The sequence below is a fragment of the Chelon labrosus genome (genome assembly GCF_963514085.1).
Source record: "Chelon labrosus genome assembly, chromosome: 10".
Lineage (NCBI taxonomy): Eukaryota > Metazoa > Chordata > Actinopteri > Mugiliformes > Mugilidae > Chelon > Chelon labrosus.
In genome coordinates this window covers 29,125,876-29,138,634 of record NC_140360.1, presented here as the reverse complement: position 1 = coordinate 29,138,634, position 12,759 = coordinate 29,125,876, and the positions used below count along the sequence as shown (strand labels likewise).

General features: G+C 40.3%; 1 protein-coding gene across 1 annotated transcript; it reads left to right on the top strand.

The window, feature by feature from the left end:
- Window positions 1–447: 447 nt before the first annotated feature.
- Window positions 448–12,559, top strand: LOC311494171 (protein-glutamine gamma-glutamyltransferase 2-like; the record flags this gene model as incomplete). The annotated part of the gene is made up of 15 exons (XM_084553081.1): window positions 448–490; window positions 870–1,142; window positions 1,741–1,977; window positions 2,074–2,192; window positions 2,284–2,412; window positions 2,558–2,735; window positions 3,848–3,983; window positions 4,230–4,333; window positions 4,610–4,849; window positions 5,026–5,067; window positions 5,541–5,597; window positions 6,047–6,259; window positions 6,411–6,571; window positions 8,248–8,387; window positions 11,203–12,559. The coding sequence occupies 15 exons, from the start codon at window positions 448–450 to the stop codon at window positions 11,357–11,359; spliced, it is 2,229 nt and encodes a 742-aa protein (XP_084409207.1). The 3' UTR covers window positions 11,360–12,559.
- Between the last annotated feature and the right edge of the window lie 200 nt (window positions 12,560–12,759).

Sequence of the window (12,759 nt, the reverse complement as noted above, 5' to 3'; positions counted from 1 at the left end):
AATCAGCAGCTCTCTGAGAGTCGTGCCAGTTTGATTTCTACTGTGCCTAGTTTCTGTTCTTTATTTAGTGAAATCATCAGGAACGTTTGTGTTGGCTCATATTCCAAATCAGTTCCTATTTTTTAAATGTGGTGCAAACTCTGATGCAAACTCGTCCTATAGTGCTAGACTTTGTTAGACCACCACTATGGATTTAACTTAACTTGGATTTAACCTTTGACCTGCTGCTGCTGCACCCCAAGCTGGACACCACTGGCTTAATGATTGTTGAAAAGTTACAGGTCCTAGGTCTGCTTCTACATACCACTGTGGGCTGAAGATTAGCGTGCACAATGGGGGATGGATGATCACAAGGGGAAAAAAAGGGAGAGGGTGAGATATTTATGAGTGTGAAGGTGGAGCATGTTTGTCATTCTTTCAGTCACTTGCTACTCCGGCTGTCAGACCATGGACTACATGCAACAGGTAACATCCAACTACGACATCAGTGGTGAGTACACTTAGCAAGTCAGACTTACCTTTAGGCTTTTTCATCTCCACACATGTGTGCTTTTGAGTGACAATTTTAAAATGAAAATAAGTTTTACTCAGCTGATAAGATTTAATGTACGAATATATCTAAACAAAACCACCACCTTGAATTTGCATGGCTGTACAGTATTTAAAGAATGTAAACAACATGGTTGTAAAACAGAGAATGTGACAGAATGTGAGGATGATCTGGTTTCTAAACATGTACTGTGAAAAGAAAAACTCATTTAGTTGAGTATTTCTTGATTAAATTTGGTATTGCTTTGTATTTTCCTATTATCCTATGATTGCTTTAAGATTGTGCAGTCAAAATTCACCCTCTTCTCCCTACTTGTGAGTAAATTTCTGTCACACAGTCTGTTTTCTACAGTCTCTGGATGAATGTGGTTTTCATAGTACACTGAATGTTTTTCTAGGCAGTGACAATGGCCACCGCCGACTGAGGTTAGTCAACTTTGAGGCCCAAGAAAACCACACTTCCCATGAGACACAGGGTCTGAGCAAAAATCACCTGGTGGTGCGGCGAGGGAAGCCGTTCAAGCTCACTCTGCTGTTCCACAGCCAGGCATGGAATCCTCACATAGACGACCTGGTGCTGGAGGTTTGTCTAGGTACTGAAGACAGGATTAAAGATGCTCACGGCTTGATTTATGAACGAAAAAATAACACAGTGAAAAGACTCAGTAAGCAATAAAAAAAAAACACCACTGCTCAGTCAAGTACAGTCATGGTCTGTTGCAACAGCCTTTTTTGGCAAGCTATGACCAACACCTCAAAGTTACAAGTGATAAAGACATTGATATTACTAACTGTACTCTGCTGACCTTTTGGCCCTTCCTTTCAGAGATGTAACTATGTACTTTTTCATATGCACAGTATTTTAATAGAGAGAGTGAAAAGCAAAACTTATTGAAGTAATAAGAGCTGGTGAGAATAAATATTATGGTGGTTGGACTCAGAGTTCCGCATTTGGGTCACTAGCCTTCAATTTTACACTCAACATTACGAGTGGTCGCATTTCGTTTAAAATTTGCATCATGACAAAAAAAAAACAATCAAATCATAATTATTCAGCTAAACACATCCAAAGTTTGCTGATAGTTAACACAATAGATAAAGCAAGGTTGCAAGACATCTCCTGGGTGTCATATAATTTATTACTGAATACTGAATTCAAATCTCACTCAAAGTAAACTTGTTTCTGTTTAGGTGTTTTGTCAGAGAGGATCCTGGTCCAGTTCTCAAATGAGTGGTCCAACCCCCAGCGCTGGTCAGCCACAGTCTACCCAGAGGACCTGCATTCTCAGTCAGTCACCATCCACATCTGCTCCCCTGTTCTCTCCTCTGTGGGTCTCTATGACCTCTTGATCCACATAATCACCATTAAGCACAGACAGTGTTACACACTTGGAAAATTTGTCCTGCTCTGCAACCCCTGGCTAAAAGGTGGGTCCATGAAGGAGCGCTAGTTGCTGTTATTGTCCACAGTCTTTTTAATATCCTCCTGCAGAATAATTCCACGCTGCCGTCATTACTTTTCAGATGATCCAGTGTACATGCCGCTCGATGACCATTTACAAGAGTACGTCAAGAGTGATTATGGGTTGGTTTACAAAGGCACCCATTTAAATATAAGTAAACAGCCCTGGGTGTTTGGTCAGGTATGTGCTAAAATTTGGCTGTTGTAAACAGATCATGTATATTTGAAGATAAGAATATGGTAAATCAGCCTTTGTGTTTCCATCCGTGTAGTATGAGCCCGGAGTCCTAGAAGCATGTCTGATGCTCCTGCAGGTCAGCCCACAGCACCTCAGAAACTCACTCAAAGACTACAGTTTACGAGCAGACCCTGTCTACCTCAGCAGAGTGGTCTGTGCTATGGTGAGAGACAACACCAAAGCTGCACATGCATTCATTCCCTCTCACGCCACAATTGTCGCTAATATTCAGTAAATAAATATCAATAACATGACTGGGTTTAATTGCCAGAAAGAAAGACCAGTAACATTGCCTCCTTCTCTCTAAGGTGAACTGTAATGATGACATGGGTATTCTGGAGGGGAAGTGGCAAGGCAGCTACAAAGGTGGCGTCAGGCCTACTGATTGGAACGGCAGCGCTGACATCCTTCGCCGCTGGGTCTCGTCCAACTGCAGACCCGTGCGCTATGGACAGTGCTGGGTGTATGCATCCGTCCTCTGCACAGGTGCTTTGAATAACAGGGGGGAAAAATTAGTTAATTACAATATCATTTGTGACACAGATTGCCGAACAGTGGGACCAAGTTTTTCTTATCCCATCAAGAACATCATCTTTTAAGGGGCACTCTGCAATTTGTGGTAGCTAGCAACATAGCATCATCAGTTGTATATGTTTACAGAGCTGCTTGTGTGAAGATTAAAATACATTAGATTGCCAGTATAACAACATATCCATTACATTACATTGGAAGTGAACTAACAATATGTTCAAGTCAGAAACACCTTGAATCAGCAGAATCAGCCTGTCAAGAGTACTGTGTAATATCTTCTATTAGACTGGAGGGGCCTCTTGAAGCCTGAAACACAAAGATAATAACTGTGATATTACAGTCATCTTAGGTGCAGAGTTTGAAAGAGAAGGATGATGAATTAAATAGCTAATGACATGATAATACCAGTTTGCATCACAGTAAGTGTAGGATGAACTGGCATCAGTTTGGACTATTCTTTTTTTTATTATTATTATTTTTCTGTGAGATTAGTTTTTGTTATGTAGTATTTGCATTAAATAACTAGTGTGAAGGGCGGCACAGTGACGTGGTGGTTACCTCTGATGCCTCACAGCAAGAAGGTTCCTCCCACCGTCCAAAGACATGCTTGTTAGGTTCATTGGTGATTCTAAATTGGCCGTAGGTGTGCATGTGAGTGTGAATGCCTGTCTGTCTCTGTGTTAGCCCTGTGATAGACTGGAGACCTGTCCAGGATGTACCCCACCTCTCGCCCGATGACAGCTGGGATAGGCTCCAGCACCCCCGCCCCAACCCTTCACAGGACAAGCGGTTACAGAAGATGAATGAATGAATGAACGAACATAAGGATGTGTCCTAATTAACTATTGTTTTTTATTAGAGGAAATACAAAATTCCATCTCTACTGTTAGATCCTCACACTGGACCTTTAACTATTTTTGTCAGACACATACATTAGTCACTGCTATGGAAATGATGGTGATGATGGTGCCGCTATTTCCTCAAAGGTACTGCTAAAACTAGAAGTACAAGAGAAAAATACATTTTGCAAGTTGTAATAAAGTTGGATTTTTTATTTCTCGCCCCAGTGATGAGAGTTCTGGGGATTCCTTCCAGGGTGGTGACGGCTTTTAACGCAGCCCATGACGGTGATGGCAGCCTGAAAATTGAAGAGTATTACACGACCAGAGGGGAGAAGCTGGGCCTGTCAAAAGACAGCATTTGGTTGGTGTCACTTTCTGTCACACCACGAACACATTTTAATATTATTGCTCAGATATCCAGATGATGTGACAATTTATTTTTTCATTGTTTTTTTCATACAATACTAAAATAAACGTCTTTTGTCTGTGTTGTCAACCCTTTTACATGCATAGTGGCCTTTTTGTAGGTCAATATGTTTAACATGTATTATTTTAACATGCAGTTTTTTCTGTATCCATTCACATCCATCAATAAAACCTCTTAAAGGAACTTCCATGTGTGGGTGGAGTGCTGGATGAGGAGACCTGACCTCGGTGCCACGTTTGATGGTTGGCAGGTAGTGGACCCAACACCTCAGGAGAAGAGTGCAGGTAGGTCGCTCAGAGTGATGCTGTTCATTAATCGGATTAAACTACTTTTCAGATGTAACAGATATGTTAGATGTGCTTCAATCTCAGGACAGAAAAAAAAAAAACAGGACAGAGGTTGCTAGTGGGGTAGCTTTGGGGTTTGATCTGGCTCAATCCCCACTATGCCCCACGTCCCCAACTGTACGCACAGTTACGTGAACGAATGGAGGGGTTAAATGCAGAGAAAGAAAGCAAATACAAAAAGATATTTATCAATAAATGCATTACTTTTTTTAGGGACATTCTGCTGTGGCCCCTGCCCAGTAACTGCTGTAAAGCAAAAATGCCTTGGCGCCCTTTATGACACCTCGTTCATCTATGCCTCTGTGAATGCTGACATCATACGGCTGATTGTGCGCGATGGACTGGTGGTGGGAAGGACTGTGGACACTGACTGGGTGGGACAGCTGATCTTCACCAAAAAAGTCGGCTCAGACGGACCAGACAATTTGACACACACTTATAAGGGCATGAAAGGTAAGAAATGGTGGTCTATGAAGTGAAGCAGACAGTGCATCATGAGATTACATTACATTTATATTTATAAAGGGTTTAAATATGGATCGTGGACGTGTTATCTTTTTTCGTGTGTGTGTTTGCGCAACAGATCACCTTCATGTCACGTTTTTCTCTTCTGTTCCTTTTTCTTTCAGAGCGGACAAAAGCAGCCAAAACAAGAATGAACACAATTCAAGGTCAGTGGCTGCTTGACTAAACATGGGTTATTTTCAACACACCCTTTTCTCCATCTGAACCTAAATATTTGAACATAATGCCAACTGCTTATTACTCTTCACCTGCATCTTAACATGTGAATGTGGTGATGCAATTTCCATCCTGTAAGTTTCATGTTGCTTTTTGTGGACTGGTAAGAGCAAAAATAAATTGAGCCAAATGTCATTTCATGTAAGAAAGGTGCCCAGTTCCGTCATAAGCCATTTAATTGGACAAAATGGATCGCTTACTGGTCATTTTTTGCATGAAAAAAATAAATAGTCCCTCATAAATTACAAACCAGTTATAGTACACTAAAACTTCCGTGGCAAGAATAAAACCGTGTAAAGCACATGGTAATGATTTGGCAAAACTCGTATATAAGTTTTCTCTTTCAAAAACAAAAAAAGTATTCATGCTGACCATGTTTTTCTTATCGCAAAATCTTTTACAGCGCAGTGTTTTACCTCACAATTCTCTTCACACTCTGGTGCAATGGAAAATGGAGCTGGTAAGCCTTCATGCTACTCATACTGTCAATCCTTTATGACGTCCTTCTTTTGGCTTCAAAATACTAACTCGGTCACACAAAGTCAATATGATACCCTCTCTTTTTAAAAGATGTGTTTGCTAATTAGTAACGGTATGCTTGAAAGTAAGAATATCAATATTATAGTTATAATATAAGAAACATTGGATGAAGACCATTTATCCATGCTGTTTCTAAAATTAATAATCTTCTATTTCCTATAACAAATCTAAATACAGAATTCTTTACTGTGCATGTGAACTGAAAGAGCTGCGTTCTATTCACATTGGAGGTTACACTTTTTTTTAAGTAAAAGTTCAAATGTTTGTCGTTTATGGCAGCACATGCATAAAGCATTGTCAGAGGGCTTAAAGCTTAAGCAATAGCAGTGGTATGTCTTTCACCTGAAACAATGTGCATGTCATCTCCAGGACGAATGTCACCCAGTTTGGAGGTGACCCTGAAAATGGATAGGGTGCCATCACTGGGTGACAGCATCCACATGTGCGTGACAGTCACAAACCATTCAAACAACCCCAGGGTCCTGATGGAACAAGTTAATGCTCAGCTGAAAGAGTACAACAGCAGCCCACAGGAAAGCTTCTGGAAAACACACAAAAAGGTTCACATACAACCGCATAAAGGTGAGTCAATACAAAGACATCGATACAAGGACAAAGATGTCAGTTATACTTCTATGCTCTTAGCTTGGTTACATTTATGTTAATGTAACCTTTTATCTGATTTCTTTCATTTTTAGTTCTCTACACTTTTAACACTTTACTTTCTCTGCAGTGTTAACGCGCCACCACATTATCCCTCACTCTGAGTATGAGTCGGTCCTGGCTGGTGATGACATTGTGAACTTGGCGGTGGTGATAAAGGATGTGAGGACCAAAGAAAGAGTCCTGGCTACACAAGAGTTCAGCATAAACCCACCGCAGATAACCATAGAGGTACAGCAGCACCCAGTCTCTTTACTCTTCAGAGAGGCAAAGTTCTATAAATAATTTATTATATGTAGCATTGTCTTTTCCTCGACTTCTGCACTTTGATCAGTTTCATGGCTGTCAGTTGAATGTGACAAGACAAGTTATTGTATTAATCATGAGCAAAGTCAGAAATCACATCAGAGGAGCCTCTGTGCATCAGCTCAACACGGTTCGGTGACCTAGATTGAATTACTCATCACAATAACTTCACAGATCACTTGAAGATTTCATACCCGGAACATTCAGCTTCTCAAAAATAAATTCTCTGCAACATATAAAGATATGATGTAGAATGAAAATACAATAACGATCTTTAATTCTTTTGGTAATTCTAATGTGCTGTCAATAGAGAATCACCTTCTATCTATCTATCTTGGTTTTGGTCCATATTTTAAAGAATCGTTATTGGCAAATGTCAAATATCAGGATTAAAATTTATGTCCACTGTGTTGCCTTGTAAACAATCTGTTGTTTTAAATATATGTCATACAAATGTGTAGGACATGTGCCACAACACCTTTACACAAATGTGTAGCTGCTGCTTTTCCTTAGTTATCAGTTCTTTTCACCCTTATCAGTGTGCAGTACTGGCTTTAGGACAACAATCATGGACTCAACAAAAACCATCTTCTTAATCCATTCGCTTCCACAAAGTGAAGTCCTCCCAGAATGACTAGTTCTGGGAGGATTCACACAAAGGAACAATAAAACAAACAATATTTACAAGTGCATGAGCAGTCAAAACAAGACTAACCAGAAACAGTTGACATAACTATGCATCAAAATATGGAATTGTATTACCTCCACCCCACCCTAGTTCAATAAATTGTCTGTAGATAGAAGGTGGCTAATGCACTGTAGGCATCATAGATCTAATAGGGGGATTTCTTACACAGGGCCCGGCCCCAAACAAGTGCTTGGTTTGTCGGTCCTGACGGTGCGTTCCTGCATGGCACAACCAGTTTCAACCCAAGTGACATTTTGCAGGAATGACAATGTATTACAATTAAATTTATCCTCCACATTTAGCTTTTGATATTTATGCATCTCATTGCCTACATCCAAAACAATGCATTCATTTTTGGCAGTGATCAGTTTAGATTATTTGATTCTCACCCCTTTAGTAATGGCATGCAACTCAACATGTAGAGTCTCTGTCAGTTTTACCAATCTTGGTGACAAAAGTGCTGAGTTAGTCACATAGAGCCACATCTGTATTTATAGCAAAATCGAGTGAATCTGAATATAAACAGTAAAAACTGAAAACATAACAGGTGCCAAATGACTCCATTGTTGAACACCGTAAGATCATGTTTGAAAAATACCCCCAGTGTTTTTCCTAAAAAGTAAAAAGGTGAAAAATCATATTGTTTAAGACGATAGGAATGCCACTGTCAATGTCTTTAAGTCCTTCTGGAAAATATAAGCGTTTCTATCTGCTGGGTAAATAAATGTGACTTAGCATGAGCTTCAAACATCCTGTGCTGCTTTAAAATAATTTATTTTTCTAATTTGATTAATTGTGTAAAATCACCAGTATGTACCTTAACAACACGTGTTTTATTATTTTGCATAGAGCTGCAGTGAACAGAAGATTTTGTCCTCTTGTTTCTGATTGTATATTTGTGGCTGCTCTACAGATTGAAGGAGGGGACAGCGTCCAGATGAAGAAGGAGCATAAAGCCCTGGTGTCTTTTACTAACCACTTTATCAATCCTCTGACTGGAGCAGTGCTGACTGTGGAGGGATTTGGCCTGTTACAGAGCAAAGAGGAGGCCAGGTAAGTCTGTTTAGACGTGTACTTCAAGATACACAATAAATCATCGTTCTCAGGTGACATTTCTGGTTGAGCCCTGCAAGGCTCAATAATCAAAGGAAGGCACTATCTGTTCTGTGGACACATTCCAGTGGTGTCACACATATCTCGCCTTTATGTTAGTGTTGGGAAGAAAACATGGTTTGTGGTTTGTGGAGCTGAACAATGCAATCTGGGAATGTGGTCAGGTATGTTTTTGCAACAGCAAGAACAAGAAGTTGTCACATCTGAATGCAGCTGTCTAACCTTGTGACTAGAGCGTAGCACCATCGCCCTCACAAGATGATTTTACATTTATTGTTATGTCATCATCTTCACTTACTTTCCTGTCATTATTTTTAAATTCAAACTTAAATTTAGTTTATTTGCCAATCCGGCTGTTCAAAAAAACAAGGGTTAAATGTGCTATATGTTTTCAGCCTTGTTTTTAGAAACACAGCATATGCAGATCTCCTCCATTTCCCTAAAATTAATGTAGACTTTATGTAAATCCAGAATACAAACCTTTCACAATACAAAACTTCATTTTCAAAGTTAAACACCATGGCCTGGCTCAAGTTGCCACAACAAAAGGAGGACACACCAGTACTTCAATTAAACAATACTTTATTTATTCACCAAATTCCGGGTTCGAATCCATGTCGTGCCCAGTCGGCCCTTCTGTGTGGAGTTTGCATGTTCTCCCTGTGTCTGCGTGGGTTCTCTCCGGGTACTCCGGCTTCCTCCCACCATCCAAAGACATGTTGGTTAGGTTAATTGGTGATTCTAAATTTGCCGTAGGTGTGAATGTGAGTGTGAATGGTTGTCTGTCTCTCTGTGTTAGCCTTGTGATAGACTGGCGACCTGTCCAGGGTGTACCCCACCTCTCGCCGGATGACAGCTGGGATAGGCTCCAGCAGACCCCCGCGACCCTTAACAGGAATAAGCGGTTACAGAAGATGAATGAATGAAAGTCAGTAAACTCAGCGGCGTATGATGTGGGTGGGTGTGCTATGTTGAAAGTGTAGGAGACATATGGATAACCTATGGAGAACCTATCAGGAATATGAAGTACATGGGAACAAGAGCAGAGAGAGACTGATTAGACAGATAGGACCTATGTAACCTTGGGACACTGGGTGCCGCAGGTACTCCAGATCAGATCAGTCGGCAAGACATAACATACCCTAAGATGACACGAGGTGTCATCAGTGAAGTTACAACCTTGATCTACTACTTGTGGAATGCCAAAAATGGAGATGAATTGAGTTAATGCTTTAACTACAGACTTCACTTAAATAGAATGTGAGGGAAATTCTGCAGGGTATCTTGTAGTTTGGCACATCACCGTTAAATATGCACAACCAGACTTGGACTGAGGCATAGGCCCCCACACTGGGACAAAGAGGTGCCGGCCTAATAACTTGATTCGGTGTACCAGTGAGTTGGCTTGTGTGACACGACTTTACATAACTCGACATATCATGCTTTAACCTTGGCCAAAAGAAATAACACAGGACACAGTCATACGTTATCTTTATCCCCAAATGCCCACAACTATTACACGCTGTCTGCAACACCGCAACACAAAATGTACTTGGCACCACCACCTGAAAAAGTGTTTCCCCTATGAAGTTGCCATTGCAGGGCATCCACTTACGTTCAAGTAGGTCCTCCTGAACAAAGTAGCCATGAACAGCATCCCTGATATTGTCCAAAGGCAAAACTTCATTCCACAAACCAGACAGGGATCAATCTGTCTTTTGGCTTTCCACCCAGTCCCAGTCTTCCCTGTAATGGGTCATCACACATTGTTAAGACAGAATTTTGTTTGGAAAGTGGGTCACTTTTTTGGTATTGGAAATTCTAATAAGGGTGCAGTGCACCAGACATACACCAATCAGCCACAACATTATAATCAGAGAAGAAAATAACATTGACGATCTTGTGACAAAACAATGTTCTGCTGGGAAAAGTTTGTCACCACAGGACACCCTCAGAAGGCCCATGTCCATTCTCTGATGAGTCACAACTGACCTGATCGGTGTATATTTAGAAGCTATGATTTCTCTGTATTGACAGGGGTATCAGTGCTGACCAGTATGACCAAACTACTGTATATTGTATATCCTCATTTATTTAAAAAAAAAAAAATTCTGTGTCACACAAAACATAGCTCAGAGTCACACATTCTATGTATAACCACATTTTTGAGTATGAGCAAACTGTGACTAAACACTCCTCTCCCATTTATCTTTGTTTACTCATTTTCTGTCTTTTGTGGATGTAACTTTGCAAAGAAAAGTATGAAAACCATTACACCCAACTTTTGCTTGTGTAATTCCCTGCAATTATGGTGGATTTTCATTTCTGCAGACAAGGAAGCACAAGTTTCACCCCAGAGAGAAATAAGCCAGCTAATAAGAGAAGAGGTTCAGTAGAAATAGCTAGTTTAGTGGGGATTCATCACCACAACTGCTTTGGCATTTGCCTTTTTGGGCTTGAGAAAGAGCGGAGAGTGAGCCAAATTCTCTGTAATTGGCAATGAATACCTTGGATAATTGGTGGAATTAATCAACACTGATCACCCCCACAAGCAGATACAGCATATTATTATCATTTTGTGCTGTGGGACAGCAACTTCCTCAACAATTTCCCCTTTATTCAGCGTCTACTGTTATCACCTGCGTTTGTGCTAAACATTGTCCTCAACTGTACTTCCAGCGTTCTGGAGACAAACTGTGTGTCTTTGTGAAAGCTAGAATGTAAAAAGATTAAGTTTCTCTTCTCTGTCTCACAGGCTGGTTCTCCTGCAGCCGGGAGAGAAGATAGAGAAGAAGGTGTCCATCATGGCCACTTCACCTGGCACCAAACTGCTGCTGGCCACTTTCTCACACAGCAAATGCCCCAACGTTGTTTCCAGGAGCTTCCATAAAGTTTCTGTCACGACAGTATGACATTGAAGTGTCTAACATCCCAAAAGCTTCAACGTGAAATGCTTTCTTCAAACTTCTGAGTACAGTCAGACTAGTCAGTCTTTTTCAGTGATTTAATAAAGTATACCTCAAGGCTTTTGCACACATGTAGGGAACTAATATACAATGACTCAATGATAACGGCATCCATCAGGTAGTAATGAGCTCAGAAATTTTGTATTTCATGAAGAAAAAGCGTCTTGAAAACAAAATAGAGTGGCTGTTCACAGTGTCACCAAACATACCCAGTTCAAAAACTGTTCCCAAAGTCACATTTACATTGACATCCTACATTTTAAAACATTTGTCAACAAAGGCATATTTCTTCAGCCAAGGCTAGAAAGATGTAAATAAATGCAGCAAGGACACGACTTTGCAGTACAGTTCTTTTCACACAATTGTTTCCATAGTTAACCACACCATTGCAAGTATCTTAATCTTATCAGGTCGGTTGCAGCTACGCTTTGGGTGGTACAGTTTTGATTTATCTGATGAAGAGCTCGCTTGGCTGGCCTCTAACGTCTAATGTAAAGGGTTTTTAAAGCGGGCAGATGACGGTGTATTCGCCCTTGTGCATTTCACATATTATTTCACATGGAACCTGCGTGTAACCAGAGTTTTTATTTTTGTGCAGAATATATAGTCTTTAAAGTCAAAACTTGGACTCAGCAACTCAAATCACGTTTGTTGTTTCGTGGTTCTTCTTCTTTTTCTGCTTGTTGTGAGCTTTGGAAAACATAAATAGTATTCTGTGACGTATCAGTTTATTGACTTTAAATCTTAGTCTGGGTTTAGATGCATTAATACACAATACCACCAGATGGCAGCATCGGTGTATCTGGTTTTACTTTCTGCCACACATTACATGTAACTATTAATTTGATACCAAAGAAATGTGTGTTATTTCTGTTTTTATTCATTTTTAAGTTGCTTTTGTCGTTCTGTTTTCAGTTAGTCCTGCATAAAGAAAGCTTAACCTGTCTTTTCATGCAAGAGTGAACTTGTGTGTATTCCTTATGCTGGAAAACGACACTAGATAGGACATAGCGCAGTCCCCAAACCTTCGTCTGGCTATGTTCTCTACCTTACAGATCAAATACTTTATCATTAGACTAATGATGTTAGGATACTGATCTTATAGTGTTTCTCTTAATTATGACACTATTTTGTCAGTCATTAAAAAAGTTTCCCAGTAAGAATAAAGCTAAGAGTAAGGTTTAGGTTTGATCCTCCTGCAGGGAAAGAGGCACCTGGCTGGCTTTAAGAGATCAAGTCCTTCTTGTCCTGTTCAGAAACAGGCCCATCAGACTTTCTTGAGAGAGTTCAGCTAAGGGCACTTTCTAGCATGCCCTGCACTTTTCCTGTCTGTGTAATGGCCTTCT